Source organism: Dipodomys spectabilis, unplaced genomic scaffold (assembly GCF_019054845.1).
Source record: "Dipodomys spectabilis isolate Male_0828 unplaced genomic scaffold, ASM1905484v1 ptg000329l, whole genome shotgun sequence".
In the NCBI taxonomy this organism is placed as follows: Eukaryota; Metazoa; Chordata; class Mammalia; order Rodentia; family Heteromyidae; genus Dipodomys; species Dipodomys spectabilis.
Genome location: NW_024871006.1, coordinates 4,917,289 through 4,944,774, shown reverse-complemented (window position 1 = coordinate 4,944,774; position 27,486 = coordinate 4,917,289). Strand labels below are relative to the sequence as shown.

General features: G+C 48.0%; 2 protein-coding genes across 8 annotated transcripts in view; both read left to right on the top strand.

The window, feature by feature from the left end:
* Acox1 (acyl-CoA oxidase 1) overlaps positions 1 to 7,142 on the top strand; it is a 28,693-nt gene extending 21,551 nt beyond the window's left edge. For all 3 annotated transcript variants that reach the window (XM_042702605.1, XM_042702604.1, XM_042702606.1), the window contains 7 exons: positions 29 to 191; positions 1,075 to 1,265; positions 1,631 to 1,810; positions 2,173 to 2,278; positions 2,365 to 2,508; positions 3,037 to 3,243; positions 5,108 to 7,142. In XM_042702605.1, coding sequence (XP_042558539.1) covers positions 29 to 191; positions 1,075 to 1,265; positions 1,631 to 1,810; positions 2,173 to 2,278; positions 2,365 to 2,508; positions 3,037 to 3,243; positions 5,108 to 5,158 — 1,042 coding nt within the window. In that variant the 3' untranslated portion in view covers positions 5,159 to 7,142. The remainder of the gene's footprint in view (positions 1 to 28; positions 192 to 1,074; positions 1,266 to 1,630; positions 1,811 to 2,172; positions 2,279 to 2,364; positions 2,509 to 3,036; positions 3,244 to 5,107) is intronic.
* Positions 7,143 to 9,819: 2,677 nt separating this feature from the next.
* The window catches only part of Fbf1 (Fas binding factor 1), a 28,469-nt gene continuing 10,802 nt past the window's right edge, over positions 9,820 to 27,486 (top strand). The window contains exons 1-17 of one of the 5 annotated variants that reach the window (XM_042702600.1): positions 9,820 to 9,903; positions 11,077 to 11,161; positions 11,703 to 11,730; positions 13,351 to 13,392; positions 13,731 to 13,821; positions 16,055 to 16,115; positions 16,605 to 16,655; positions 18,575 to 18,713; positions 19,133 to 19,210; positions 20,082 to 20,201; positions 20,780 to 20,918; positions 21,065 to 21,231; positions 22,366 to 22,465; positions 24,431 to 24,880; positions 25,973 to 26,074; positions 26,581 to 26,669; positions 26,822 to 26,871. In XM_042702600.1, the coding sequence (XP_042558534.1) occupies positions 11,159 to 11,161; positions 11,703 to 11,730; positions 13,351 to 13,392; positions 13,731 to 13,821; positions 16,055 to 16,115; positions 16,605 to 16,655; positions 18,575 to 18,713; positions 19,133 to 19,210; positions 20,082 to 20,201; positions 20,780 to 20,918; positions 21,065 to 21,231; positions 22,366 to 22,465; positions 24,431 to 24,880; positions 25,973 to 26,074; positions 26,581 to 26,669; positions 26,822 to 26,871 (1,710 nt within the window). In that variant the 5' untranslated portion in view covers positions 9,820 to 9,903; positions 11,077 to 11,158. Of the gene's footprint in view, positions 9,971 to 11,076; positions 11,162 to 11,702; positions 11,731 to 13,350; positions 13,393 to 13,730; positions 13,822 to 16,054; positions 16,116 to 16,604; positions 16,656 to 18,574; positions 18,714 to 19,132; positions 19,211 to 20,081; positions 20,202 to 20,779; positions 20,919 to 21,064; positions 21,232 to 22,365; positions 22,466 to 24,430; positions 24,881 to 25,972; positions 26,075 to 26,580; positions 26,670 to 26,821; positions 26,872 to 27,486 lie in introns of all 5 variants that reach the window. The other 4 variants (XM_042702603.1, XM_042702602.1, XM_042702601.1 and 1 more) reach the window with 4 other exon arrangements.

Below are 27,486 nucleotides of genomic sequence, written 5' to 3'. Positions count from 1 at the left end.
TCATTTTTCTTTTTCCTATGTAATTTAGGGATCCAGAACCACAGATTTTGGATTTTCAAACACAGCAATATAAACTATTTCCACTTCTGGCCACTGCCTATGCTTTCCAGTTTGTAGGCAGATTCATGAAAGACACCTACTATCGAGTTAATGAGGGCATCGACCAAGGAGACCTGACTGAGCTGCCTGAGGTATGTGTTTGGTCTCCATTCACTTTGTGGGTCTTTATGTTTTGCCTTTGCCTATTGGAAATATCCAGAAGAGCCTGCACATAAAGATTTCCTGAAATGAACTATGTGATCTTAGAAACTACAACAAAGCCCAGGGGCTGGTGGCTCACATCTGTAATCCTAGCTATTCAGGAGCCTGAGATCTGAGGATCTCCTTTCAGAGTCAGCCCAAGCAGAAAAGTCTGTAAGATTCTTACCTCCAATTAACTGGGAAAAAAGCCACAATTAAAGCTGTGGGGGGCTGGGAAGATGGCTCAGTGGTAGAGCGCTTGCCTTGTATGCATGAGGCCCTGGGTTCGATTCCTAAGCACCACATAAGCAAAAAGAAAAAAGCCGGAAGTGGCGCTGTAGCTCAAGTGGTAGAGTGCTAGCCTTGAGCTGAAGAGCTGAGGTACAGCGCCCAAGCCCAGAGTTCAGGCCCCACAACCGGACCCAAAAAAAAAAAATAGAGCTGTGGCAAAATGGCAAAGCACCAACCTTGAGTGAAAAAGCCAAGTAAGAATGCTAGGCCCCAAGCTCAGGCCCCATTCCTGGCACAAAAAAGAAAGAAAAAAAAGAAAGTGGAACAAATATGAAGATACAACTTTCAATTAATGTGGGTTTTTCAGTATTTTAAGTATCCTAAGCATCAAACCATGTTGATCATTTGTCAGCCAAAGGAATTGTGATGCCAGCAGAACAGTTTAGAAAGGACTGTGGAAACTTACAACCAGTCGGAGCCTGCTTCTCCAGTTGACATGTGCATTGGCTAGTTTTGCTTGGTAGAAGAGGGTCCCTGTTTTCTCATTGGTATAGGGCTTCTCAGCACCATTGGTGTTCTCACAGCCTGTGCTTGTCCCCTCAGCTTCATGCCCTCACTGCTGGGCTTAAGGCCTTCACCACCTGGAGAGCAAATGCTGGTATCGAAGAGTGTCGGATGGCTTGTGGTGGGCATGGCTATTCTCATTGCAGTGGTATTCCCAATATTTATGTCACTTTCACCCCAGCCTGCACCTTCGAGGGAGAAAACACAGTCATGCTACTACAGATGGCCAGGTAAGAACAAAATCCATAATAGCCCCACCAGTTTTCACTGATTGCTCTTGCCCCGTGGTTTCTCTTATCACAGGTGAGGCATAGATTTGCTAGATTTCCTAACCCAGGCTCATTGGGTTTTGCGTTTTTATTAGCATCTGTCATACAAGGAGGTTGATACTTTGACATGGTCATATGTGCATCCAGTGCACCATAGTTAGGTACAGACTAATCCCCTCTGACTCAGTGTTTTGATCTTCTAGGTCAGTCTGGTAAGTATGAAACACCTGTCACATGACATGAAACCATTTAGGAATAGAATTTTACTGTGAAGTCATTTTAGGATTAGAATTACTACTAAAAGCATGTGTTCTGGTGATTTTTAGGTTCTTAATGAAAAGCTATAATCAGGTGATCTCAGGGAAGTTGGTTTGTGGCACAGTGTCCTACTTGAATGACCTACCCAGCCAGCGCATCCAGCCGCAGCAGGTGGCAGCCTGGCCGACTGTGATAGACATCAACAGTCCCGAAAGCCTGACTGAGGCTTATAAGCTCCGTGCATCCAGGTAAGTTCACCCAGCCCCGAAGCCTCTGAGTTTGGGGCCTGGTAGATGAGAGTAGGCTTGGGAACTTTAGGTCATTTTCCTTTTTCTTTTATTTTGGTGGTTGTGGGGCTTGAACTCCTGTACGCTGTCCCCGAGCTTTTTCACTCAAGGCTAGTGCTCTACCACTTTGCCAGAGCACCACTTTCTGTTTTCTGGTGGTTCACTGGAGATAAGAATTTCATAGATTTTCCTGCTCAGGCTGGCTTCTTACTTGTGATCCGTAGATGTCAGCCTTCTAACTAGAGAGGATTATAGGCAGGAGCCACTGTGCCTGGCTTCTGTGGGTCATTTTCCTTACTCAGTTTTCCTTGATTTCTTAACAGACTAGTAGAAATGGCTGCTAAAAACCTTCAGACTGCACAGAGTCACAGGAAAAACAAGGAGGTGGCATGGAACCTAACTTCCGTTGACCTTGTTCGAGCAAGTGAGGTGAATGGTGGTTCTCTCCTCTTCCTGCCTATCTTTTCCTATTGTGGTGGGTCTCACACTGCATTCATTGTTTGCTTTCTATCTAGGCGCATTGCCACTATGTGGTAGTTAAGATCTTTGCAGAAACTCTACTCAGCATTCAAGAAAAATCCATCAAACTTGTCTTAAAGAACTTATGTCTCTTGTATTCTCTGTATGGAATCAGTCAGAAGTCAGGAGATTTCCTTCAGGTCAGTATTCTCTAGAAAGTTATTATTTTTTTTTTCTTTTTCTTTTTTTTTTCTTTTTTCAGATTTTCTTTTTATTTATTTTATTGTGAAAATACTGTACAGAGGGGTTACAATTACATAGGCAAGATAATGAGTACATTTCTTATCAAGCATTGTAGCCTCCTTTGTTTCCCCTTCCCATCCCTTCCCATCCCTCCCACCCCCCTTATTTTGTTGTTTTTTTTGGGTCCGGTCCTGGGGCCTGAACTCTGGGCCTGGCCGCTGTCCCTCAGCTCTTCAGCTCAAGGCTAGCGCTCTACCACTTGAGCCACAGCACCACTTCCGGCTTTTTTTTTCTTTTTGCTTATGTGGTGCTGAGGAATGGAACCCAGGGCCTCATGCATGCAAGGCAAGCGCTCTACCACTGAGCCACCTTCCCAGCCCCTGTTGTTCTTTTTTTAAGAAAAATAATTTTTATTTCTTTTATAGTTTTATGTGTAGAAATGTATCTCTGTATTTTATTAATTTATTTATTTGGGTTTCTTCTAGGGGAATATTATAACAGTGTCTCAGATTGAACAAGTAAACCAGCGTATAATGGAGTTACTCACTGAAATCCGCCCCAATGCTGTTGCTTTGGTTGATGCCTTTGATTTTAAGGATATGACCCTTGGCTCTATTCTCGGCCGCTATGATGGGAATGTATATGATAATTTGTTTGAGTGGGCCAAGCGATCCCCCCTGAACAAAACAGAGGTAAAAAAAAAATGTCTTGCTACTTTGTGAGTTCTTCACTTTTTGTGGTTCTGGGGATGGAACCTAGGGCCTTGTACATGTCAAGCAACTGCTCTGACATATAGCTAGCTATCCTCCCAGTCCATGAAGCTCTTCACTGAAATATGAGGCGGGAAAGGCCTCAGGAAAGCAGTTCTTCACTGAAAGCCCTGTGGCCACTTATGACAGTGTCTTTATCCACTCAAGAAGTTCAAAGAGATCTGGATTGTTCCAGCAATAAGTAGGGCTTGAACTCTGGGCCTGGGCGCTGTCCCTCAGCTCTTCAGCTCAAGGCTAGCACTCTTCCACTTGAGCCACAGCACCACTGCCAGTTTTCTGGTGGTTTATTGGAGATAAGAATTTCACCGGGGGGCTGGGAAGGTGGCTCAGTGGTAGAGCGCTTGCCTTGCATGCATGAGGCCCTGAGTTCGATTCCTCAGCACCACATAAGCAAAAAGAAAAAAGCCGGAAGTGGTGCTATGGCTCAAGTGGTAGAGCTGAAGAGCTGAGGGACAGCGCCCAGGCCTTTCACTGGGACTTTTCTACCCCGGCTGGCTTTGAACCGCAATCCTCAGATCTCAGCCTCCTGAGTAGTTAGGATTATAGGTGTGAGCTACCAGGACCTGGCTAGGGTTTGAATTTTTTCTTAAATATTCCTAATTGAACATTTTTGTTTTTTTTTTTTGTTTTTGTTTTTGTTTTTGGGTCCAATTGTGGGGCCTGAACTCTGGGCTTGGGCACTGTCCCTCAGCTCCTCAGCTCAAGGCTAGTGCTCTACCACTTGAGCCACAGCGCCATTTCCGGCTTTTTGCTTTTTGCTTATGTGGTGTTGGGGAATCGAACCCAGGGCCTCATGCATGCAAGCCAAGAGCTCTACCACTGAGCCACCTTCCCAGCCCCCCTAATTGAACATTTTCAAATGTGCAAAAATCAAAATACCTCAGTGTGCTTCAATGTACCCTTTGTCTAGCTTTAAAATCATTGCAGCATGTTTGATGAGAATCCTCCATTGCCACCTCCTCTATGTCCCACTTCCTGGGGATTGTCTTTAAAAAAAAAAAAAAAACCCAAACCATACATATTGTAATACATAACTCTAAAATATACAGACTTTAAAAACAAGCACAATACCAGTTAACTATCATAAAATATCCCATTGATATTTAGATTTGAACTCAGGTTTGTTTTTTGTTTTTGTTTTTCATTCTGTGTTTTTACAACAATTCTTGGGGAGCCAAGCATGGTGGTATGCCCAGGTCTTGAGTTTAAGCCCTGTGACTGGCAAAAGAAATTTAACTTACTCTCTGCACGCTGGTGGCTCACACCTGTAATCCTAGCTACTCAGGAGGCTGAGATCTGAGAATCATGGCTCATAGACAGCCCAGGCAGGAAAGTCTGTGAGACTCTTATCTCCAATTAACCACAGGAAAACTGCAAGTGGTCCTGTGGCTCAAAGTGGTAGAGAGCTAGCCTTGAGCAAAAAGGAGCTCAAGGACAGTGCCCAGGCCCTGAGTTCAAGCCCCATGACTGACAAAAAAAAAAAAAAAGTATGTCATTTTAGTCCAGCACCAGTGGCTCACTCCTGTTATCCTCGCTATCAAAAAGTTTGGATCTAAGGATTGAGATTAAAAACCAGCCAGGGCAGTCCTCAAGACTCGTATGTCCAGTTAAGCAAGCATAAAAGATGTGGTGTGACTGGTAGAATGCCAGCCATGGGCAAAAAAAAAACCTGAAGAAGAGTTCAAAATCCTGAGTTCGAGCTCCAGTGCTGACACACAAAAAATTAGTATGTTCTTACACATGGCAAGCTGTTTACCAATGTTTCCTCTCTTACCTTTCCCTCTAGGTCCACGAATCTTACCACAAGCACCTGAAGCCACTGCAGTCCAAACTTTGAAGCTCATTGTGCTCCAGAAAGCATCTGTATGCTGCTTCCTCCTACCTGATGCACAAATCTACGTGGAATCTTTATCAAATTCATAGAACTGTAGAACAAGTAGTGACTTGACCCCTATCTTCTTTATATAAATTTTTAAGATAAACAGATTTCAGAGATTAAATTTTAAAAAAATCATGTGTTTAAGTGCAATTAACACTGAAAGAGACTTGCTAAGCACTCAGAAAGTTTAAGATACGCAGCATGATAGCTTCCACTTGTAATGCTGCTAGTAGTGCCTACTGGTAGGCCATGATTTTTTATCATTAGTAGGATTTTAACTACTAAATACTAATTATTTTCACATTTTGATTGCTAATCGCTGGTTCTGCAGGTGTTTTTAAACAAAGGTATTTTATGTGCAGTAGAACTTCCCTATCAAATGACTTACCACTCCAACCATGGGGCCTGGTTAAAGGCAATACTGAAGAAAATTGGGGGAAAGAAAGTAACTGGAAACCTTAACCCGAGGGTGTGTTTTCTGCCTGCTTCCCTTCTCTGCAGAAGCATTGCTGCTGTCATACTAACATTTTCCAACAAGATCTCCACACACTGCAGGACCCATAGCTCCTGAAGGTATTCCCTTCGGGAGTTCTATTGTTTCTATAGGAGCCCTGTACACTTTTTGTCCCCAGCTTCTTGCACAGTTCAGAACAGTTGGCTTTTGACCTTTGCTGGGCCTTCCATCAGTGGTATTTGATTTCCTTCCTCTCTTTCCCCCCCACCCCCAATAATAAAGAAGGAAAATGAATTATTCCATCTTAGTAGAATAAGTATAGGGAAAAGCCCTCAGCTGTGATACTTAAGTAATTTTGGTGACCTTACTAAATTTCCTGAGACAATCCAGATTTTCAATATTCAGTCATCTTGGCATAACCATTAAAATAATGGTTACATGGTGTTTGGCATTTAAAAAAGTAAAAACATTACCTGACTTATGAAATGGTAACCACTCTGTACAACACCTTAATAATAAAAAATAAAATTACTTTTTAAAAATGAAAACATCTTACACCCAGAAATGATTCAGAAAAAAAAAATCCTTCCATGGAAACCATGTGTTCTGATTTTTGGATCAGAAAAATGTAAACATTAAAGTATGACTAAATGATTGGAAATACCTTGTTATTGAGCTTCTGGCTTTGTTTCTAGGAGCTTTTATGCTAAATTGTCTGTCGATTGAAATCTAATTTATATAATCCTTCTATGTTTAAAGGTTTTTGGTTTTTGACATAGGGACTTATTACTATGTAGTCCAGCTAGACTGGAACTCTTAACATCCTTCCGAGATGTGTGATACAACACCCAGCCACTGTCTACCTTTTGATGAATGGTTTTTCTGAAAATCAATGTAAAACACTACTTGGGTTTTTTTAACTTGTTAATGATCATGTGTGATAACTGCCTCATGAAACCAGTCCTATTATCAGTTCTGAGAATACAATTCAGTAGAAACAATTTTCTGACCTGGGGCCTGACATAAACTCTGTTCTAGAGGAGCTGGTAATGTGATACTTTAGGTTATGGCAGAAATCGTGTTTGTTGGCCTTCATCTTTCTCCTGGGAGAACTGAGACTTGGGATAGGACTGAAGATTAGCATGGTGTCACTCATTTGGGTGTGTGTTGATAGTAGTTAAATGACCATGTTGACCTGTTCTATGTATAATCATCTCAAAGTCAGTGTTCAAATACTGTTCTCACAGATGCCTATTTGTGGGCAGCATCTGATGTTTTCTGAACTGATACACCTAACTAACCCAGCTGCTTAGGTCTAGGATCTATCTTAGCAGGTTGTACACACTATAGAGCTGTCCTTGATTTAGCACCTCGTTTTATTTTAAAACTAAATCCAACATTTGATGTTAGTATTTTTATTAACATTGGAATGTTTTGTCTTGGATTTTTTTCAGTGTAATCAAAGAATAAAGGCATAGTAAAACCTCACTGATTTGTACTACTGAGAACGAGCATACCACACAAATAAGCTATTTACTTTTTTTGCTGGTCCCAGGGCTTGAACTCTGGGCCTGGGCACGGTCCCTTAGCTCTTTTGCTCAAAGCCAGGGCTCTACCACTTAAACCACAGCACCACTTCTAGTTTTTGAGTGGTTAATTGAAGAAAAGCATCTCATGGACTTTCCTGCCCAGGTTGGCTTTGAACTGCAGTCTCATCTCAACCTCTTGAGTAGGATTACAGGTGTGAGCACCAGCACCTGGCACAATTAAACTAAGTTTAAATTATGAGGAAATTTAAAATACAAGTTTACTCAGTTTAGGTGACACTGTGAACATAAAATGGAAGAAGACCTATATGAACAAGTAGCAGTTGTAAGTAGAATTATATTTTTCTGTTAGGGAACCCTGAATCTTTAAAGAAAAAAAGTATACTGCACAATATATAAAACTGGTAATTCAAGGTTTATTAGAGATGTGTTTGCTGTATATAATGGATGAAGGTCAAGCTTTCATGTATTTGGGACTCTATCTAGTTTGTGCTCTATTAGCTTCCACATTGGTAATCTCAAACCACAGTTGGTCCCAAAGTCATGGGGAGAGGGGGGTAGAGGAAGGGCCTTCGTGTTCTTGTCCTCAGAACAGCTGGTGAGTATCAGCTTACCTTCAGAACACGCTTAGCTGCAAATTAACGATGCTCACATAAATTTTTTTTTTTTTTTTTGGTCATGGGGCTTGAACTCTGGGCCTGGGTACTGTCTCTTAGCTCTTCAGCTCAAGGCTAGTACTCTTCCACTTGAGCCACAGCACTACTTCCAGTTTTCTGAGTGGTTTAATGGAGATTAGAGTCTCACGGCCTTTTCTTCCCCAGCTGGCTTTGAACCATAATCCTCAGATCTCAGCCTTCTCAGTAGCTAGGATTAATAGGTGTGAGCCACCACACCTGGGCTCACATAATTTTCTGTAGGAAAATGCACCTAATACCTGGCAGCATTTTATAGTCCTAAAGCTAACTTGTTAGATCTTAATTGAATTTCCTTCAAACCTTTGTCCAGGGAAATACAACTCCAAATTAATCATTCTAGAGTTCTCTGCTTAGATATTTGCCACTGTTTTACCTCCCCATTTCCTGAGTTCTTACCATCCATCCTACTAGGAAGTGAATTAGATTCACAGGGTCTGTAAGAGCCCACACTCCTTGTACATGTAGGGTATGCCTGGAGCAATAGGTTGGTCATCTTAAAGCAGTAGCTGGGGAGAGGAGCTGTGCTAGAAAATCCATTATGATGAGACCAATATTTATGAAATAATGCAGCTAATTACTGCTCCAGTCTTGGGATTAGAACAAGTTATACTGTAAATTACTTCATTTAGAAAATATTGCTGGTGGGCTGGGAATGTGGCTTAGTGGTAGAAGGCTTGCTCGCATGCATGAAGCCCTGGATTCCATTCCTCAGATGAAAAGCCACAAGTGGCACTGTGGCTTAAGCGTCAAGGTCTGCTAGCCTTGAGCAGACGAAACCCAGGGAGAGTCTCTAGGCCCTGAGTTCAAGACCCAGGATGGCCCGGGGGGGAATACTGGTGAGGCTTTGATTTTAGCTGTCAACACAAATACCTCAATATTCCTCTGGTCCATGATAAAAGGCATGCAGAGGACCTTGCTTTAACAAATACTACTTGTTAGCAGTTGCAACAATAATGTTTTGGTTTGGTTTTACCTTAAATTTAAAGGAAAATTGGGAATGATGTTAAGAGTTTTTCAACCCAAAACTTTATTTCCCACTGCTTTCTTTGGAGTGGGTAAATACTTTATGGCATGTTTGGTTCTACTGACAAGACGCATTTAGCGTGATTACCCAACCCTGGCCTGACGAAACGTGGACGTCGGGAATGGGACCAGGAGAGGGAACTCAGGGGAGGCCGGTGAATCCCGGTTGGACAGCCTTGGCCCTCCAGCACTGGATAGCTGGCCAATAAGCCAAGCCATAGAGAGTCCTTCCCTTTGTGAGATGAGGTAATCCTTAACAAAATCCGAGAAACGGCCCGTGCCTTTCTGCCGTTCTGTCCCGGGCTCGGGCTTTGTTCCCGCCACCAGCTTTGATCAAATTACAGTCACTTCCCTCTTAATCTTTGTTGTTGTTGTTTTGGGTCCGGTCTTGGGCTGTCCCTCAGCTCTACCCCTTGAGCCACAGCGCCACTTCCGGCTTTTTTCTTATGTGGTGCTGAGGAATCGAACCCAGGGCCTTAGGCATGCAAGGCAAGCGCTCTACCACTGAGCCACCTTCCCAGCCCATTCCCTCTTAATCTTGGTGAGGGATAAATACGTGATTGTGGACTCACTCGCCAACCCATCATTAACATACATCTCGGGTCCCCCGACGCCGCCACGGGTCCGCTCGGAAGAGCGAAGCGCCACCTTTTTTTTCCTCCCCAGCCCCGTCGACCTCAGTCCCACTAGTGCGGGCAAAGAGGCATGTTGGATGGCGCCTAGCAACACACAGAGCCATTCACAAATGGCCGTCGCAGGGCGCACTGGGAAGGGTAGTTCTCTTCCGCGCCCCAGGCCCGTGGGTGATCGGTCAGAGGACTACAACTCCCAGGGTGCCTCGCTCCACCTTCTACGGAAAGCCGGAGACCGCGAAGCTGACGTCCGGGGCGCGGGGAGGAAACCTGACGGAGCTTGGGCGGCCCGAGTGAAGTCGGAACCCGCTGCTCGGGCAGGGCCGGGACCCGACGACCGTGCCCTCGAAGGGTCGGCGCTTAACGGGAACACGGGGTGGGCTGGAGGACCACAGGCTGCACCCGTCGAGGCTGGCTGGGTGCGCGGAGCGGGGTCGTGAGGCCCTGGGGAGAGTTCAGGGGGCGGGATGGCTCCGGCTTGGGGCCGGGCTGGGGAATTGAAAGAACGTCCGGCACCGCGGCGGTGTCGCTGGGATGCCCCGACGTGAGCCCCCGCTGCTAGGAAATACCGCCCGCGGGGTCCGGGGGCTGGGCCCGGACGGGTGGGTAGGAGTGTGGTGAGCCGAAGCTCGTTCAGCTGCACACAGACCCGCAGCCTCGCCCGCAGCCGCCTCACCCCAGTCGTCCCGCATCTCCTGACGGGACGGGCCCACGGGGGAAGGGTTTGAGCCCCTCTGCCTCCTCTCTACCTGGAAGAGGGGAAGGGAAAGCAAATTCTGAGGAAAACCCTTCTCAATGGAAGGAGCCTTTTTCATTTTCTTTCTTTTTTGGTGCTGGTGGTGCTGGGGCTGGAACTCAAGGCCTCGATGCTGTCCCTGAGCTTTTTTTGCTCAAGGCTAGCACTCTTCCACTTGAGCCTGGGGCTTGAACTCAGGGCCTAGATACTGTCCTTGAGCCTTTTTGCTCAAGGCTAGCATTCTTCAACTTGAGCCACACCTCTGCTTCTGGCTTTTTTTTTTTTTTTCTGTCGCCTACCACTTGAGCCACAGCGCCACTTCCAGCTTTTTCTGTTTATGTGGTGCTGAGGAATCGAACCCAGGGCCTCATGCATGCAAGGCAAGCGCTCTACCACTGAGCCACCTTCCCAGCCCTGTTGTTGTTTTTTAATAGTTAATTGGACTTTCATGCCCTGACTGGCTTCAAATCATGATCCTCAGATCTCAGCCTCCCGAATACCTAAGATTTCAAGCACCTAGCCAGCTACATTTCCCCCCCTCCCCCGCCCCCCAAATCCTGGAGCTTGACCTCAGGGCCTAGGCACTGTCCCTGTCCCTGAGCTTCTTTTGCTTAAGGCTAGCACTCTACCACTTGAGCCACAGTGCCACTTCTGGCTTTTTCTGTGTAGGTGGTGCTGAGGAATCCAACCCAGGGCTCCATGCATGCTAGTCAAGCCCTCTACCACTAAGCCACATTCCCACCCCAAACTACATCATTTTTAAACAACCACTTTAATTTTCCCCATTAGGGAATATGAGACCGTGTGGGCAGAAGTCAAATGAGCTGGACAGTACCCTGAAAGAGCTGCAAGAAATCTCCAGGGCTCAGAAATGGTAGGCAGCATGTAGAGGAGGATGTGTGGAAATGTCAACACCACCCTCCACTTCACCCCTGGACTCTGAACATTTCTGACTTCATAGAATACTCTGAGAGTCCAGTGTCAAAAATGAGGATATGGTCCTCAGAGAAGAATAATGGGAAGTAACATTGGTGTGAGCAAGGTTTCTCCTGAGCCTTCAATCATCTAGCTTGGTAGTGTTTTTATATACCCATCACTGTGAGTCAGGTGTGTGGACTCGAAGCAAATGCTTACAGCCACATCCTGGCAGGGAGGATCATGTGGTATCTAAAAATCTGGGAAGAGATTTTATGTGGACCCACTGGCACTGCTGCTGATTAGTAAGGATTGTTTCCATGTCCTGAATAAGTCCATTATCAGGAATTCTAGGAAAACATAAAGGAACTTCTGTCTCTAAATGCCATTGGTGCTCTTTCCTCTGCTGACTTGGCAAATGGTAAAACAATTGATTCTCATTTCCAATTTTAACACATTCACTGTTGGATTTTGTTAATGATTTGTTTTCCCCATTTTAGGCACTAAGAGCTAAGAAGGGATTCCGAGGTGAGTGGAGAAGTGGAACATCTATCAATCACTCTTAAGTTGAATACACATTTTTTTTTTGCCCTTGGGCTGTGAACTCTTTTAGTCATGTCTGTGTTTCAGTTCTTGGCTAGAGGCTTGCAGTTTCTCCTGTAAGCTGCCTATTCTCCTTGGGGGGCCTCTTCCTGCTTTTTCTTTACTCTTCTGAGAAATTCAGAAATAAATACGAAACTGGGAGTTGATGGCTCACACCTGTAATCTAAGCTATCTAGGAAGCTGAGATCTGAGAATTACAGTTCAAAGCCAACCCAGACAGGAAAGTCTATGAGACTTTTTTTTGGGGAGCCGCGGGGGAGGGGGGGCCTGGTCTTGCTTGAACTCAGGGCCTGAGCACTGTCCCTGAGCTTTCATGCTCAGCAAGTGCTCTACCACTTTGAGCCACAGCTTTGCTTCTGGTTTTTAAGTGGTTAATTGAACAGAAGTTTCACAGACTGCTCCGCCCAGGCTGGCTTTAAACTGTGATCCTCAGATCTCAGCCTCCTGAGTAGTTAGGATTGCTGGGAGTGAGCTTTGAGCAGCCAGCACAGGCTGGCCTTTTTGAGAGTCAGGAATTCTGATTGGTAGTTAGTGTATGGTACAGAGACTGAATCTACTGAAAAATCATCATCCTTAGGGAAAGTTTTTTTTTTTTGTCAGTTGTGTTTGAGCTGAGTACCTGGGCACAGTACTTTGAACCACAGCGCCACTTCCAATTTTCCGGTGGTTAATTGGAGATAAGAGTCTCACAGACTTTCCTGACCAGGCTGGCTATGAACCATGATCCTCAGATCTCAGCCTTCTGAAAGCTAGTATTACAGGCGTGAGCCACCAGCAGCCAGGAAAGTTAAATTTCTTTTCTTTTTTTTTTTTATTGCAGTCTTAGGATTTGAACTTGGGTCCTGAGTGCTGTCCTTGAGCCTCTTCTGTGCTCAAGGCTAGCACTCTACCATTTGAGACACAACACCACTTCTGGCTTTTTTTTTTTTTTTGTCGGTTGTGTGGCTTGAACTGTGGGCTTGGGCGCTGTCCCTGTGCTCTTCAGCTCCAGGCGAGCACTCTACTGCTTGAGCCACAGCGTCACTTCCAGTTTTCTAGTGGTTTATTGGAGATAAGAGTCTCACAGACTTTCCTGTCCAGGCTGCTTTGAACCGTGATCCTCAGATCTCAGCCTCCTGAGTAGCTAGGATTACAGGTGTGAGCCACCGGCGCCCGGCTACTTCTGGCTTTTTTTTAATAGTTCATTGGAAATAAGAGTCTCATGGACTTTCTTTCCCAGGCTGGCTTCAAACTGGGATCCTCAGATCTCAGCCTCCTTAGTAGCTAGGATTACAGGCGTGAGCCACCAGCACCCAGCCAAGAAAGTTAAATTTCTGCCTGGGTATTTGATCACTCAGGCTAGCACTCTACTACTTTGAGCCACAGCTCCACTTCCAGGTTGCCAGAAGTTAGCCAACACCTTGCAGCAATAAAGGCAAAACTAAGCCTAAGGCCCAACATGTAAAGGCTCTGTGCTCTGGGATGGAGGAGGGAGAGGCAGGCTCAAGGTTTGTAAGTGTAACTCTTCTTTCTTCCTGAAGTCAAGATGGTCCTTTTGTGTTCTAGGCTCCATTGATGATGTCCTCAGTGACCTCCTGGGGGATGACTGTAAGTACCCTTCTCTCTAGCCCCAGGTCTTGATCTATTTCTGTTTCTGTTTTTTATTTTTATTTTTTTTTGTTAGCGATAGGGCTTGGACTCATGGCCTGATCGCCATCCCTGCTCAAGGCTAGAACTACCACTTTGAGCCACAGCTCCAATTTCAGTTTTCTGGTGGCTAATTGGAGATAAGAGTCTCTTCAACTTTCCTGCCAGGCTGGCTTTGAACCTTGAGCCTCAGATCTCAGCCTCATGAGTAGCTAGGGTTGCAGGCATGAGCCACCAGCACTGTTAGCATTGTGGTGTTCTGTAATTCAGTGATATCATTTCTGTTTTCTCTGTTTCAGTGATACCCCCTGAGAAGCCTGTTGGACCAGCCTCAAATGCCAAAGACATGACAGGTGTACCGCAGGGGCTCCCTTCAAAGTCAAGGGCAAGGTAAGCACCAGGTTGGCCTAAGGATCAATGGCTCATTTCAGACTAATGCCTGCTACCCTGCCACCCTGTACTGTCTCACTTTCCAGGTGTCCCATACCCATGGTTACTGTCAGGAAGTTCTCCCTTCAGCTTCCATTCCCAGGGTAATGGAAAGAGAACTGACCTTGACAGATGAGTGAAAGGAAGATTTGAGATACTCCATCCTCAACATTCATTTAGGCTAGAGCAGTTGTTTCCTCTTACCTTTTGTTTTTAACTCTGTTTTTTGTTTTTGTTTTTGTTGCGACTTGAACTCAATACCTGCATGCTGTCCTGGAGCTTCTTTTGCTCAAGGGTAGCACTCTACCACTTGAGCCACAGCTCTACTTCTGGCATTCTTGGAGATAGAGTCTCGCAGACTTTCCTCACTAGGCTGGCTATAAACCATGATCCTCAGCCTCCTGAGTAGCTAGGATTATAGGCATGAGCCACTAGTGCCCGGATTGTTTTCTTTTCTTTTTTTTTTTTTTTTTCTCTGTCAGTTGTGGGGCCTGAACTATGGGCCTGGGCACTGTCCCTCAGCTCTTCAGCTCAAGGCTAGTGCTCTACCACTTGAGCCACAGCACCACTTCTGGCTTTTTCTGGTTATGTGGTACTGAGAAATCGAACCCAGGGCCTCATGCATGCAAGGCAAGCATTCTACCACTCTGGCCTGAGCGCTGCCCCTCAGCTCTTCAGCTCAAGGCTAGTACTCTACCACTTGAGCCACAGCGCCACTTCCGGCTTTTTGTTTTTTTTTTGTTCTGCTTATGTGGTGCTGAGGAATCGAACCCAGGGTCTCATCCATGCAAGGCAAGCACTCTACCACTCAGCTACCTTCCCAGCCCTGCAAGACTCTTTTATCTCTAATTAACCACCAAAAAAAATGGAAGTAGTTATGGTTCAAAGTGGTAAAGCACTTGCCTTGGGCAAAAAAAACAGCTCTGGGACAGTGCCTAGGCCCTGAATTCAAGCCCCATGACCAACAAAAAAAAAGGGGGATTGGGAATGTGGCTTAATGGAAGAGTACTTGCCTAGCATGCATGAAACCCTGGGTTTGATTCTTCAATACCACATAAACAAAAAAAGCCAAAGGGGGCTCTGTGGCTCAGGAGGTAGAGTGCTGGCCTTGAGCAAAAGAAGCTCAAGGACTGAGCCCAGGCCCTGAGTTCAAACCCCAGAACTGGAAAAAAAAAAAATGAACTATATGACATGGCCTATCCCCAAGTACAAATCTCTCCAAGGTCACTTTGACTCTTTTAAGTCACTCTTTTTTTTGTTTTGTTTTGTTTTTTGGGTCCGGTCATAGGGCCTGAACTCTGGGCCTGGCCGCTGTCCTTCAGCTCTTCAGCTCAAGGCTAGCACTCTACCACTTGAGCCACAGCGCTACTTCTGGCTTTTTTCTTTTTGCTTATGTGGTGCTAAGGAATCGAACCCAGGGCCTCATGCATGCAAGACAAGCACTCTACCACTGAGCCACCTTCCCAGCCCTCTTTTTTTTTTTTTTTTTTTTAAGTCAGTCATGGGGCTTGTACTCTGGGCCTGGGTGCTATCCCCAGTTCTTTAGCTCAAGGTGAATACTCTACCCCTTGAGCCACAGTGCCACTTACGGTTTTCTGGCTGTTTATTAGAGATTAGAGTCTCATAGACTTTTCCTGCCCGGGTTGACTTTGAACCATGATCCTCAGATCTCAGCCTCCTGTGTATCTAGGATTACAGGCGTGAGCCACCAGTGCTCAGTTTTTTGTTGTTTTTTTTTTTTTTTTATAGTGCTGAGATCAAAGTCATATAGAGACCTCTCACATGCTCAGTACATGTTCTACTATGCCCCTATTCCTCTTTTCTTCCTTTCTTTCTTTTCTTTTCTGTGTGTGTGTGTGTGTGTGTGTGTGTGTGTGTGTGTGTGTGTGTGTGTGTGTGTGTCGATCGTGGGGCTTGAACTCTGGGCCTGGGCACTGTTCCTTCAGCTCAAGGTTAGCACTCTACCACTTGAGCCACAGTGCCACTTCCAGTTTTCTGGTGGTTTATTGGAGATAAGAGTCTCATGGTCTTTCCTGCCCAGGCTGGCTTTGAACCACGATCCTCAGATCTCAGCCTCCAGTGTAGCTAGGATTACAGGCGTGAGCCACCAGCAAGCACCCAGCTTTTTCTTCCTTTTTCTAGAATTACCTACTGCCCCAGGCATGCAGATCAATGCTGATCCACCCCTTTGCAGGTCCCACCAAGGAGACAATGTCTTTGGCACCCAGGAAGACTTGGCAGGAGCTGATGCTGGGGTGAGTGTGGCCCATTTCCCATCCTTGGCCCCCTGCTTAGCCCCAAGAGCATGAGAGCAAGGAGCTGCTCATAGACACTTTTGGAGGTCACCTGGCTCATAAAGCAACAATGAGCTCGAAAGCAAAGCTCTCCAAACTGCAAGTTTGATGTTGACCCTTTGCATTAAAAATTGCATACTCTTTGGTCATATGACTGGAAATTAGCATGACTAGGGCCCATTCCAGCATGGATATATCTCTCCATTTAAGAGGAACAGACAAGTGGTAGCACTTTCTGGGTCTCCATAGCTGGCAGGTTTGAATTTAAACAATAGCTAAAACCTGAGGCAGGGGGGACAAAAGGACTTCCCTGTTTATGTCCTGTTGGCAGAATTCTGCCCCTGCTGAGCCATCTGCTCCCACAGAAACAAGGCGACAAGGGGCTGCAGCCCTTAGTGTTGCTGGGCCTTGACTCACGTCAGTCTGTATCCTCACCTTCTGTGGACTTAGATTTCAGATATCTCCGATGCAGATCCAGAGGCCTTGCTGAAGACCTTAAAGGTAGTTGAAATCGCCTCAGGGTTGGGCTGGGGTGGAGGGGTTAATACTATGTGCCAAGATTTTTCTCTTCCTGTGGGGCGAGGGGAGGGCAGTTCCTTCAGATGAAGCCCAGAGCTAATCTTGGGAATTTTAAGACAAATTTTAAACCGTAATAATAGGGACAGAATCCCACAGAGGCCTAGTAGCTTGGCCTGAGCCAACTCTGTTTCTCCCTTGCCTGGTGGCCAGCAGCACTCTGCCATCTGACTGTCAACTCCATGCCCAGCCAATCACCACGTTTGCTGGAGTTGCCAAGGCTAAACTCATGGTTCCAGACCTGTGTGGTGCTTTAAAGAATCCATGTCCGAGGCTGGGAATGTGGCTTAGTGGTAGAGTGCAAACACAGAAAAAGCCGGAAGTGGTGCTGTGGCCCAAGTGGTAGAGTGCAGGCCTGGAGCTGAAGAGCTGAGGGACAGTGCCCAGGCCCAGAGTTCAGCCCCCACGTCTGACAAAAAAAAAAAAAAAAAGAATCTCACAGTCTTTCCTGCTCATGGTTGGCCTTGAACTGCAAACCTTAGATCTCAGACTCCTCAGTAGCTAGGATTACGGGCATGAGCCACCAGTGCCCATCTCCAATTCTTGAGTCTCATTCCAGAACCATTAACTAAGCTCCTACCTGACTCTACCTACCTTTGGCTCTGTTTTCTTTCTTTGTTTTGTTTTGTTTTTGTCTGTCATAAGGCTTGAACTCTGGGCCTGGGTGTTGTCCCTCAGCTCTTCAGCTTGAGGCTAGCACCTGTGCCACAGCACCACTTCCGGTATTCTGGTAGTTTATTGGAGATAGGAGTCTCACAGACTTTTCTGCCCAGGCTGGCTTTGAACCATGATCCTCAGATCTCAGCCTCCTTAGTAGCTAGGATTACAGTCGTGAGCCACTGGTGGCACCTGGCTTCTGTTTTCTTTCTTAATTCATCTTTTTTCTCAAGGGTTTTCTCATTTTCTTTTGTCCTCTCACAATCCTACTCCTCAGTGTTTGCTGCCCTCCTTGGTGAAGTCCTCTTCCCCACTGAAATGCCTGAGGCAGCTAAATTATATATTTTTGGGGGGAGGGGGGTCCATTTGTGGGGCCTGAACTCTGGGCCTGGGCGCTGTTCCTCAGCTCTTCAGCTCAAGGCTAGCCCTCTACCACTTGAGCCACAGGGCCACTTCCGGCTTTTTTTTTCTTTTTGCTTATGTGGTGCTGGGGAATTGAACCCAGGGCTTTATGCATGCAAGGCAAGTGCTCTACCACTGAGCCACCTTCCCAGCCCTGAGGTAGCTAAATTATAAAATGAGAAGGTTCCCAGTTTTGGAGAGTCACTATCTGATATAAGATTGGGGTGGGAGTGGGAGTTCAGACCCCACGACCGGACCCAAAAAAAAAAAAAAGATTGGGGGCAGCAATTATTTGGCTGTGGTAAGGGTGGCAGATGGCAGGAACAAATGGTCACATTTCAACAAATTGTCTCATTTCAAATCATGGCAGAGAAACCTCTCCCAAAGATTCCCCCCTCTGGCAATATCACCTTGGAGCCAAGCCTTTTCTCTATTTTATTTTATTTTTTGCCAGTCCTGGGGCCTGAACTCAGGGCCTGGGCACTGTCCCCGAGCTTCTTTTGTTCCAGGCTAGCGCCCTACCACTTGAGCCACAGCACCAACTCTAGCCTTTTCTGCATATGTGGTACTGAGGAATCAAACCCAGAGCTTCATGCATGCTAGGCAAGCTCTCTACCACTGAGCCACCTTCCCAGCCCCCTTTTCCCACTAGTTTTTGCATTTGCTGCTACCTGAGCCACACCTCCAGCATGGCCATGCCTTATCATGCGGACCCTTGTGGACACGGGAACGTCTGAACCATATCACCTTCCCAATGTCATACACTCGCCTTTCATCTGTCCTAGGACCTCGATGACATGGATGCTGACATCTTAGGTCTGAAGAAGTCTCACCCAGCCACTGGCAAAAATGCTGCCCAGGGTTCTGGGAAAGAGCTGCCTAGCAATTCCAAACCTGCTGAAAAGCTCTTGGCCAGCGAGAAAGGTGAGTAGGAGGTAGGTCTCCCCTCCACTCCCAGGGAGTCTCCAAGGATGTGGCCCATTGCTTGAAAGGAAGCTCTCATGTGCTGTGGGTTTTCCCTTTTTAGGATGGAGAGGCCAAGGAGCTAATTGTGAGATTGTGTATGATGGGAGTTGTTTAGTCCCTCTAAGTCCAACTTGGGAAGCTGCTGAAGGGACTTCTTTTTTTGTGGGTGAGGGTTGAGACAGGGTCTTGCTATGTATTCCAGGGTAACCTTGATCTGGAGATCCTCCTGCATCAGCCTTCTGAGTGCTGGGATTAGAGTCAAGGACTATGGCTGCACCTGTAGCAACAAGCCTTAGCTCCCTGGACTAGAATCGTAACCCAGGGGCCCGGTGCAGAGTGTGGAGGACCCTGGTCTACATTCTCTGTTCTTCCTGCAGGGGCCACCATTTCCACCAAGAAGCCATCTCCCTCTCCCAGCAGCTCTGGGCCTCAGTACAGGAAATTTTCCTTCGAAGGTACCAGGGGGTCCTCAGTCCTGCTTCTCAAACACCGGCCTGGGGAACCCTTGTTGTCCACTGGAGGCCAAGGACTCTGTATCAGAAGAGGGCTGGTGCTCCCAGTTAGTTCCTCAGGAATCCTGAGGGCCAGGATATTTGGGAGACTTACTTGCAAGGACTTGGAAGCCAGCTATCAAACTGAAAAAGTGTGTGTGTGTGTGTGTGTGTGTCAAGTGTGTGTGTGTCAAGTGTGTGTGTGTCAAGTGTGTGTGTGTGTGTGTGTGTTGATATTGGGTCTTGAACTCAGAGCCTCACTTTTCACTCAAGGCTGATCTTCTACCACTTGAGCCGTATCTCCACCTCTGGATTTTTGCTGGTTAGTTGGAGATTCAAAAAAAAAAGTCTCAGGGCTGGCAAGGTGGCTCAGTGGTAGAGTGCTTACCTTGCATGCATGAGGCCCTGGGTTCAATTCCTCAGTACCACATAGGCAGAAAAAGCCAGAAGTGGCACTGTGGCTCAAGTGGTAGAGTGCTAGCCTTGAGCTGAAGAGCTGAGGGACAGTGCCCAGGCCCTGAGTTCAAGTCCCAGGACTGGCAAAAAAAAAAGTCTCATGGACTTTTCCACCTGGGCTGACTTTGAATGAACTAAGATCCTTAGATCTCAGCCTCCTTAGTGTAGCTAAAATGACTCTTTTCCTTCGGGAACATTGTGAATGTTGACGGCTCAGGAACACTTCCAGGAGCCCAAGTTCCCACAGGCTTGCCCACCTCCCTCTCCCCACCTGAGCCGCTGAGGCCTATCTGTCCAAGAGTTAGCTGTCTCAGCTTTAGACTTACTTCTTGCAAAGTGCCACAGCCGCCTGACTTCTGCTTTCCCTTCCGGTACAAAGACCTGGAAGATCCCCTGGCAGGACTTCTCTCTGATGATGAGGAAGAAATGGCCATGCAGCCCCCTGTGACAGAGAGTAAATCAGCTGTGGACCAGGGCCCCGGCTCAGGTGGAGGTCCAGGTAGGATGGAAGTGTTTATCTCTTACTGTGGGAGCAGCATCTGACACCATACACACTAAATGAACTTGAGACCTAGCAATCACCGGTAGCTCATGCTTGTCATCCTAGCTACTCAGGAGGCTGACATCTGAGGATCGCAGTTTGAAGCCAGCCAGGGCAGAAATAGTCCATGAGACTCTTTATCTCCACTTACCCACAAAAAAAAACAGGAGTGGAGCTGTGGCTCAAGTGCTAGAGTGCTAGCCTTGAGCAAAAGAGCTGAGGGACAGCGCCCAGGCCCCAAGTCCAAGCCCCAGTATTGGCACAAAAACAAAAAACAAAACAGCTATAAAGACCTCCACAGAGTGAGACCACAGGGCTCAGATCCAAGACCAAGAAATTATCCAATCTCCAGCACCAAGGAGGTGGATGTGTGGGCATGGGAGAGGGGGAGGGGAGGCAGGTCCCCTGAGCACCCTTGACAATGGTGATGTCCACTGTCCCCCTACCCCAGAGCTCAGGGAGCCCCTCCCCCAGCCCACCCCAGCACGGTGAGGGACAAGAGGCTGTGGGCATTGGGCTCTGGTCCTGTTATTTAGGTCCCTCTATTCCTCTGACTCCTGGGGACACTCCCATTCGAAAGAAAGAAGATTCGCTGTTTGACGATGGGGACGACATCATGGCAGCCCTGGGCTTTGGTGACAGTCCCAAGGCAGACAAGAGGCAGATGGGAGACCAGTAAGGAGCCCCACGAGTGCAGAGACCCTGATGGGGCCGCTGCCCCCAGTCCAGGGGGGAGCTCCACTGTGGGGTAGGGACAGCACGGGCCTCTCCCTGGGAGCCCCGGGTACCTACAAACTCCTCTCTCACATTCTATCCTGCAGGGAAGGGCCCCGCCCGGCACGCTCCAAGCTGGATGAGCTGCTGGGCCGGGGCACAGCCACCAAACTCCTGGCTCGCCCTGGCACTGGGGAGCACGGAGACTTCAAGCTAAACAAGAAGTACCAGAAGCCTCAGGGTGAGCAAGCCCTCGGGAACAGGACAGGACAAGGTGGGGACCCCTTGACAATATCTTTATTGCAGCCTATTTCAAGAAATAAGCATCATATGCTGACAGCACACATAGCTAAACACATCTGTAACTAAGGTCAAAGCGTCCTCTTACCCTGTTGCTTTCTGTAGATGCTATTTGATTTATGAAAATACTGCTTGCTGCCGGGCGCTGGTGGCTCACGTCTGTAATCCTAGCTACTCAGGAGGCTGAGCTCTGAGGATCTCAGATCAAAGCCAGCCCTGGCAGGAAAGTCCATGAGACTCCTATCTCCAATAAACCACTGGAAAACCGGAAGTGGCGCTGTGCCTTAAGTGGTAGAGCGCTTGCCTTAAGCTGAAGAGCTGAGGGACAGCACCCAAGCCCAGAGTTCAAGCCCCAAGACAGACAAAAAAAGAAAAGAAAATACAGCTTGCCATGTAGCAGGTCAGTTTCTTGACCAGCCTGATGAGCTGGTAGGCAGCAGCTCATGGCTTGACAGTACCACTCCAGGGCCTGGGGGGTATGACTCAGTGGTAGAGCACTTGCTTAGCAAGTTCCAGGCTCTGAGTTCTGACCTCAGCAACACACACACACACACACACACACACACACACACACACACGAAAAAGAAAATAAAAATATTAAAGTCTGGGCTGGGAATGTGGCTTAGTGTTAAGAGTGCTTGCTTAGCATGCAGGAAGCCCTAAGTTCAATTCCTCAGCACCACATAAACAGATAAAGCCAGAAATGGCGCTGTGGCTCAAATGGTAGGGTGCTTGCCTTGAGCAAAAAGAAGCTCAGGCCCTGAATTCAAGCCTCAGGACTGGCCAAAAAAACCCGTCTAAGCCAGGCACCAGTGGCTCACATCTGTAATCCTAACTACTCAGTAGGCTGAGATCTGAGGATCTCAGTTCAAAGCCAGGAAAGGCCATGAAACACTTATCTCTAACAAACTACTCAGGAAAGGCCAGAAGTGGTGCTATGGCTCAAGTGGCAGAGTATAGCCTTGAGTAAAAGAAGCTCAGGATCAGCACCTAGGCCCAGAGTTCAAGTTCTAGGACTTGCCCCCCCCAAAAATCTAACTTTCTCTGCATTGAGTAGCTAGGATTACAGACATGAGCGACTGGTATCATAAAGCACCTTAATTTACAGACAAAGAAGACAGCTGGGATGATGATATCTTCACCTTCGGCGCTTACAAGCCCTCCGTGGGCTCCTCCGAGGGCCGGCAGTCCCGCCGGCAGTCTGTCAGGTAGGTGAGGCCTGCAGCCTTCCTCATCCCACCTAACAGCATCTTATGGAGGCCCTTAGAATGAGGCTGTATGGGAGGCCGCCAGTCATGAATAGAGTTGGCTCCCACTGGAGCTCAATCCCAGACTCTATCCTGGTTAGGGGCCCTATTCCCCCACACTGCTCAGAAGGAAAAGGGGAAGACGGAGCCCATGAAAGCCATGAATGTTGTGTTATTACTCATTCTGTCTCCACGAGGAACCCACAGCCCTGTGCTAGTGGGCCGTGTCCTGAGGCAGACCACAGCTTCTCCAACCAGCCTCCTGGGCACTGCTGTCCACCTGCCCTGACAATGTGGCCAGCACGCCTTTTCCAGTTTGCCACAGAAAGTAGATCAGCAATAGATTTGCAGCAGCCGCGCCCCCCCCCCCCCCCGCCTCCTGCCTTATATATTTTAAACCATAATTTGGTGTCATTTCAAACTTAACAGAAAAGTCTGGGCTTTTTATTTTGTTTAATGTTGTTGCTTTTTTGAAATTTTAGCAAAGATTAATGTGACAGGGTGAAGTAGGAAGAAATGGAAAAAGGGAAAAACATTTCCTGCTCCCCACACAGGACATGGGAGTGAAGGGCTTCCCTCAGGAAAGTCCTCCCCCATCCTCCTCTCTTCCCCTCTACCGCCCTCCTTGGGTTAGCAGTGGTCACCCATGAGGCAGTGTTTAATCTCAATAGCTCTCATCCCCCTAGATACTCCTTCCCATCCCATCCTTGTGAGTTCTCTACCACTGAACTGTATCCCCAGCCCTTATTGGATTGTTTTTCTGAGACAAGGTCTCACTCTGTAGCCCAGGCTGGCCTCAAGCTCTTTTTTTCTTGGGTCCAGTTGTGGGGCCTAAACTCTGGGCCTGGGCACTGTCCCTCAGCTCTTCAGCTCAAGGCTAGCGCTCTACCACTTGAGCCACAGCTCCACTTCTGGCTTTTTTCTTTTTGCTTATGTGGTGCTGAGGAATCGAACCCAGGGTCTCATGCATGCAAGGCAAGCGCTCAACCACTGAGCCACCTTCCCAGCCCTGGCCTCAAGCTCTTAAGCCTACTGTATCCGCCTCCTAAATACTGGGATTGACAGGCATATGTCACTGTACCTGCATCTCAGGGGTTTTGTTGTTGTTATTGTTTTAATGCCAGCAGTTGGGTTTGAACTCAAGGCCTTGACACTATCCCTGAGCCTTTTGTACTCAAGGCGAGTGCTCTACCTCTTGAGCCACAGTGCCACTTCCAGTTTTCTGGTGGTTTATTGGAGATAAGAGTCTCACAGTCTTTCTTACTTGGGCTGGCTTCTTAGATCTCAGCCTCCTGAGTAACTAGGATTACAAGTGTGAGCCATCAGTGCCTGACTGGATTTTTGTTGCTATTGTTGATTTTTTTCTTTTTGTTTTTGGGTGGTGTGTGTGTGTGTGTGTGTGTGTGTGTGTGTGTGTGTGTGTGTGTGTGTGTGTGTGTGTGTGTGTGTGTGTGTGTGTGATTATTTTATGTGTGCAGAATTAAACCTAGGGACTTATGCATGTAAGTACACACTTTACTCCTGAGTTACTCCCCTGCAGCATCTTTAGGCAGTGGCTGCACAAATGAGCAAGAAACAAGACTACTGGTGTGAAACCTGCACATCACTTGGCCCACTGATTGTTCTGTGGACATGGTACCTGTAATTCTAATCTGACCCTGTTTTCCACAGGCAGAATTGCTCCTGGTTTCTGTGGCTCAAGTCAATGTCCAGATTTCACAGTGTTGTAAAAACAGATGGCCCTGCCGCTGGAGCTGGTCCAGGAGCTGCTATTCATTGCCTCCGGCTAGCCATGCAGAGTCCCTGGACATCATAGACTTCCTGCCGCAGGCCTCTGGTCCCCCACCAGGCCAGCAGAAGGTTGGGAAGGCTATTGAAATGAGCTTCCTCCCTCATCTGACCTCCTCCTCCTCTCTTGTTTTGAAGCAGGTTCTTAGCAGAAGGTGGCCCAGACCCCAAGGGAGAACTGGGTTCCAAACAGAGCCCTCAAGCTACTTCCAGCCCCATCAACTCCAGAAAGGGTGGAGCAGACTGGTTGGGCCTCAAGGATGATGACTTGGACCTGCTACCTCCATCTCCCATCCCAGAGGTCCAACAGGAAGGCTCAACAACCTCTCCACCCTCCCTACCTGCTCCAGCCAGCCAGCACTCTGCCCCCGCTGCACTGCCATCAACAGCAAAGGTACCAGCCAAGAACTCAGGGCCCCCTGTCCGAGCCAGCCAGGCCTCCACACAGGGAGCATCCAAGGAGAAAGAAGAGGAGGATGACTGGCTTAGCCACGTCTTGTCTCAGAAGAAGTCCCAAGGTTTGGCCAGAGAGGAACATTCTGGGGCCCAGAACTTGATGGGAACAGCCCGCCAGCCCCATTCCAGCAGGTATAGGCTTGGGTATTATGTCTGGGGGGGAACACTGGGCAAGGCCTCGAGAGCCAGCCTTGCCCATCTCATCTATTACAGCCCCTGCTAGGTGTGCTGGCAAGCGTGCCACGGGCACAGATGCCTGCACTTAGCTCTGCTTCTCTTCCTTATGGCATGGCAGAGAGCTGCCGACTTTGCAGACATGAGACAGGGGCCCACTGCCACTCATGTCCTGACCACCAGGGGCATGGGACCTCTCTGGAGTGGCAGGCTCTGCTGGCTTGTGCTGCCTCTGTACCTACGGGGCCCTGCCCACAGCTCTTGTCAGATGGGCAGAGGAACACATTGTGCAAATAGTTGGTTTTGCTGGCCTAAGCTAATGTGACTGCAGTGTGCATGAGTCAAGTCTTTGGTGTGCTCTTGGGGACTTGGGATGTCTGAGAAGTCACAGTGACCAGGGGGCTGTTCCTGGGAGCCACAGAATGACAGTCCAGTGGGACAGATACACGATGGGCCTCTGAGGGCAGGAAAGCAAAGGAGCTGGCAAGACGCCAAAACTAGAGAAGCAGTAAGGCGTGTTCAGCTAGAGCTAGCGAGGGGAGACGGGCAACCTTGTGAGAGCCCAGGGACATCACCTTCCATGACTTGGCTCATCGAAGGAGGTGGGCAGCTTTGACTTCAACTTAGAGCCATATAGAAAGCGGAGGCCCTTTTTCCTCTCTGACCCTGAGCCAAAAAGGAAGATAGGGTAACAGTGGTCCAGGGAAGGCATCCTGGGGTGATGACTCAGGACCATACCTGAGGAGGAGTGGAGAGAAGTGGACCCAAACACGGTGTGAACTTTATTACAAGGTATGGGGTGGCCTGCTGTCACTCCATGGGCCACAGAACTAGAGGGGATGCTGAGGTACTGGATGCAGCAGGGTCTGGAAGGGAGTAGCCCACAGACCCAAGAGCTCAGACTGGGGAGAGTTCTCCAACTCAGTGGTGGGAAAGGATGAGGAAAAGATAGAGGAACAGCATAGATAGAATGCTAGGAGCTTGCCTTGGCTGTCATCCACTCCAACATAGACCTTCTGTTGCCTTCACCTGTCTCATGACTTTCCTCAGCCAACTCGGTGCCAGCACTCGGGGCACTGAGCAGGCAGTTGCTGGAGCAGCCTCGAGAGCAACAGTGGAAGAAATGCCAGCTGTCCCGCCCACTGTCGCAGGGTACGTCCACTGCCAGGGCTGCGCGTGAGAGGCAGCAGGGCGGGCCTAGAGGTGGATGACGGGCGGTTGCGATGGGCCGAGGGTGCCTGCCTGGCTCTGGTATTGACTGTCTGCCTCCTAATGGCAGAAGGGACAGAAGCTGACTCCTTTTTTTTTTCTTCTTGTCCTGGGGCTTGAACTCAGGGCCTGGGCACTCTCCCTGAGCCTCTCTGTGCTCAAGGTTAGCGCTTTACCACTTGCGCCACAGCGCCACTTCCAGCTTTTTCTGTGTATGTGGCACTGAGGAATCGAACCTGGGGCTTCATGCATACTAGGCAAGCACTCTACCACTAAGCCACATGCCCAGCCCTGACTCCTCATCTTTATTTCAAGTAACTCATCATCCACTGAGCTTTCTCATCATTTGGGCCCAATGTTTTCCTTATTTCTGGTGTCACTCTGTTCCTTCACTCCTGTGCCCTCCATAAAAGGCCGCCAACCCCCCCCCCCATCTCCTGTGTCTCCAGGTCCCCCATGAGTTGGAGCCAGACTGCCTTGGCCCCCCCAACAATGGACCCAAAGAAGGGAACAACCCCTGGAGACTCTGCTGCCACTGGTTTGTTCTCTGCTTGGATGAGGGTTTAATCTGGGCAAGGAAGACACAAGTTAGACGTTTTAGGGACCCCTGGAAAATGAGTGACAAGGGTCTTTCCCAGGCACGCACAGACCCACAATTCCCCACTCACGTCTGTGCTGTTTGTTTTTCAGAACCTGTGATTTATGGCTCATGCACTCAGGAACCTACAGTGCCTGTCCAGGTAGGGAGGGTAGACTATCAGGTGTGGGTCATGTCTAGGGAACAATTCTCCATACTTAGAGGCAACCCCAGGAGTTGGACATGACAACCCAACAGGAAGAATGTGCCTGATGCGTTGAGTGCAACCTAGCCAGCTCACTCTGGCATCTCTCATCAGGACTTTCCTGAACCGCCAGCCTCACTCCTCCAAGGTGGAATTGGGTATGACTGTATTGTACCAGCATTTAAAGGGAATTGGAAAGCTAGGTGTAGTGGTACATGCCTAATAATCCTAGCAGAGTAAAAGCCTGTCTCAAAAACATGCAGAATTGGCTTCTCCCCTTGGGGAAGGCATCCACAGCTATAAGGGGAGGCCTCATCTTTTTTTCTTTTTTTTTTTCCCCTGTCCTAGGGTTTGAACTTAGGGCCTGGGCTTCTTTTGCTCAAGGCTAGCACTCTACCACTTGAGCCACAGCACCACTTCTGGCTTTTTCTGTGTATGTGGTACTGAGAAATTGAACCCAGGGCTTCATGCATGCTAGGCAAGCACTCTGCCACTAAGCCACTTTCCCAGTCCTGGGAGGCCTCATCTTGATGCTCTTCTAGTCTTGTCACCCTCTGTAACCTCAGGTGAGGG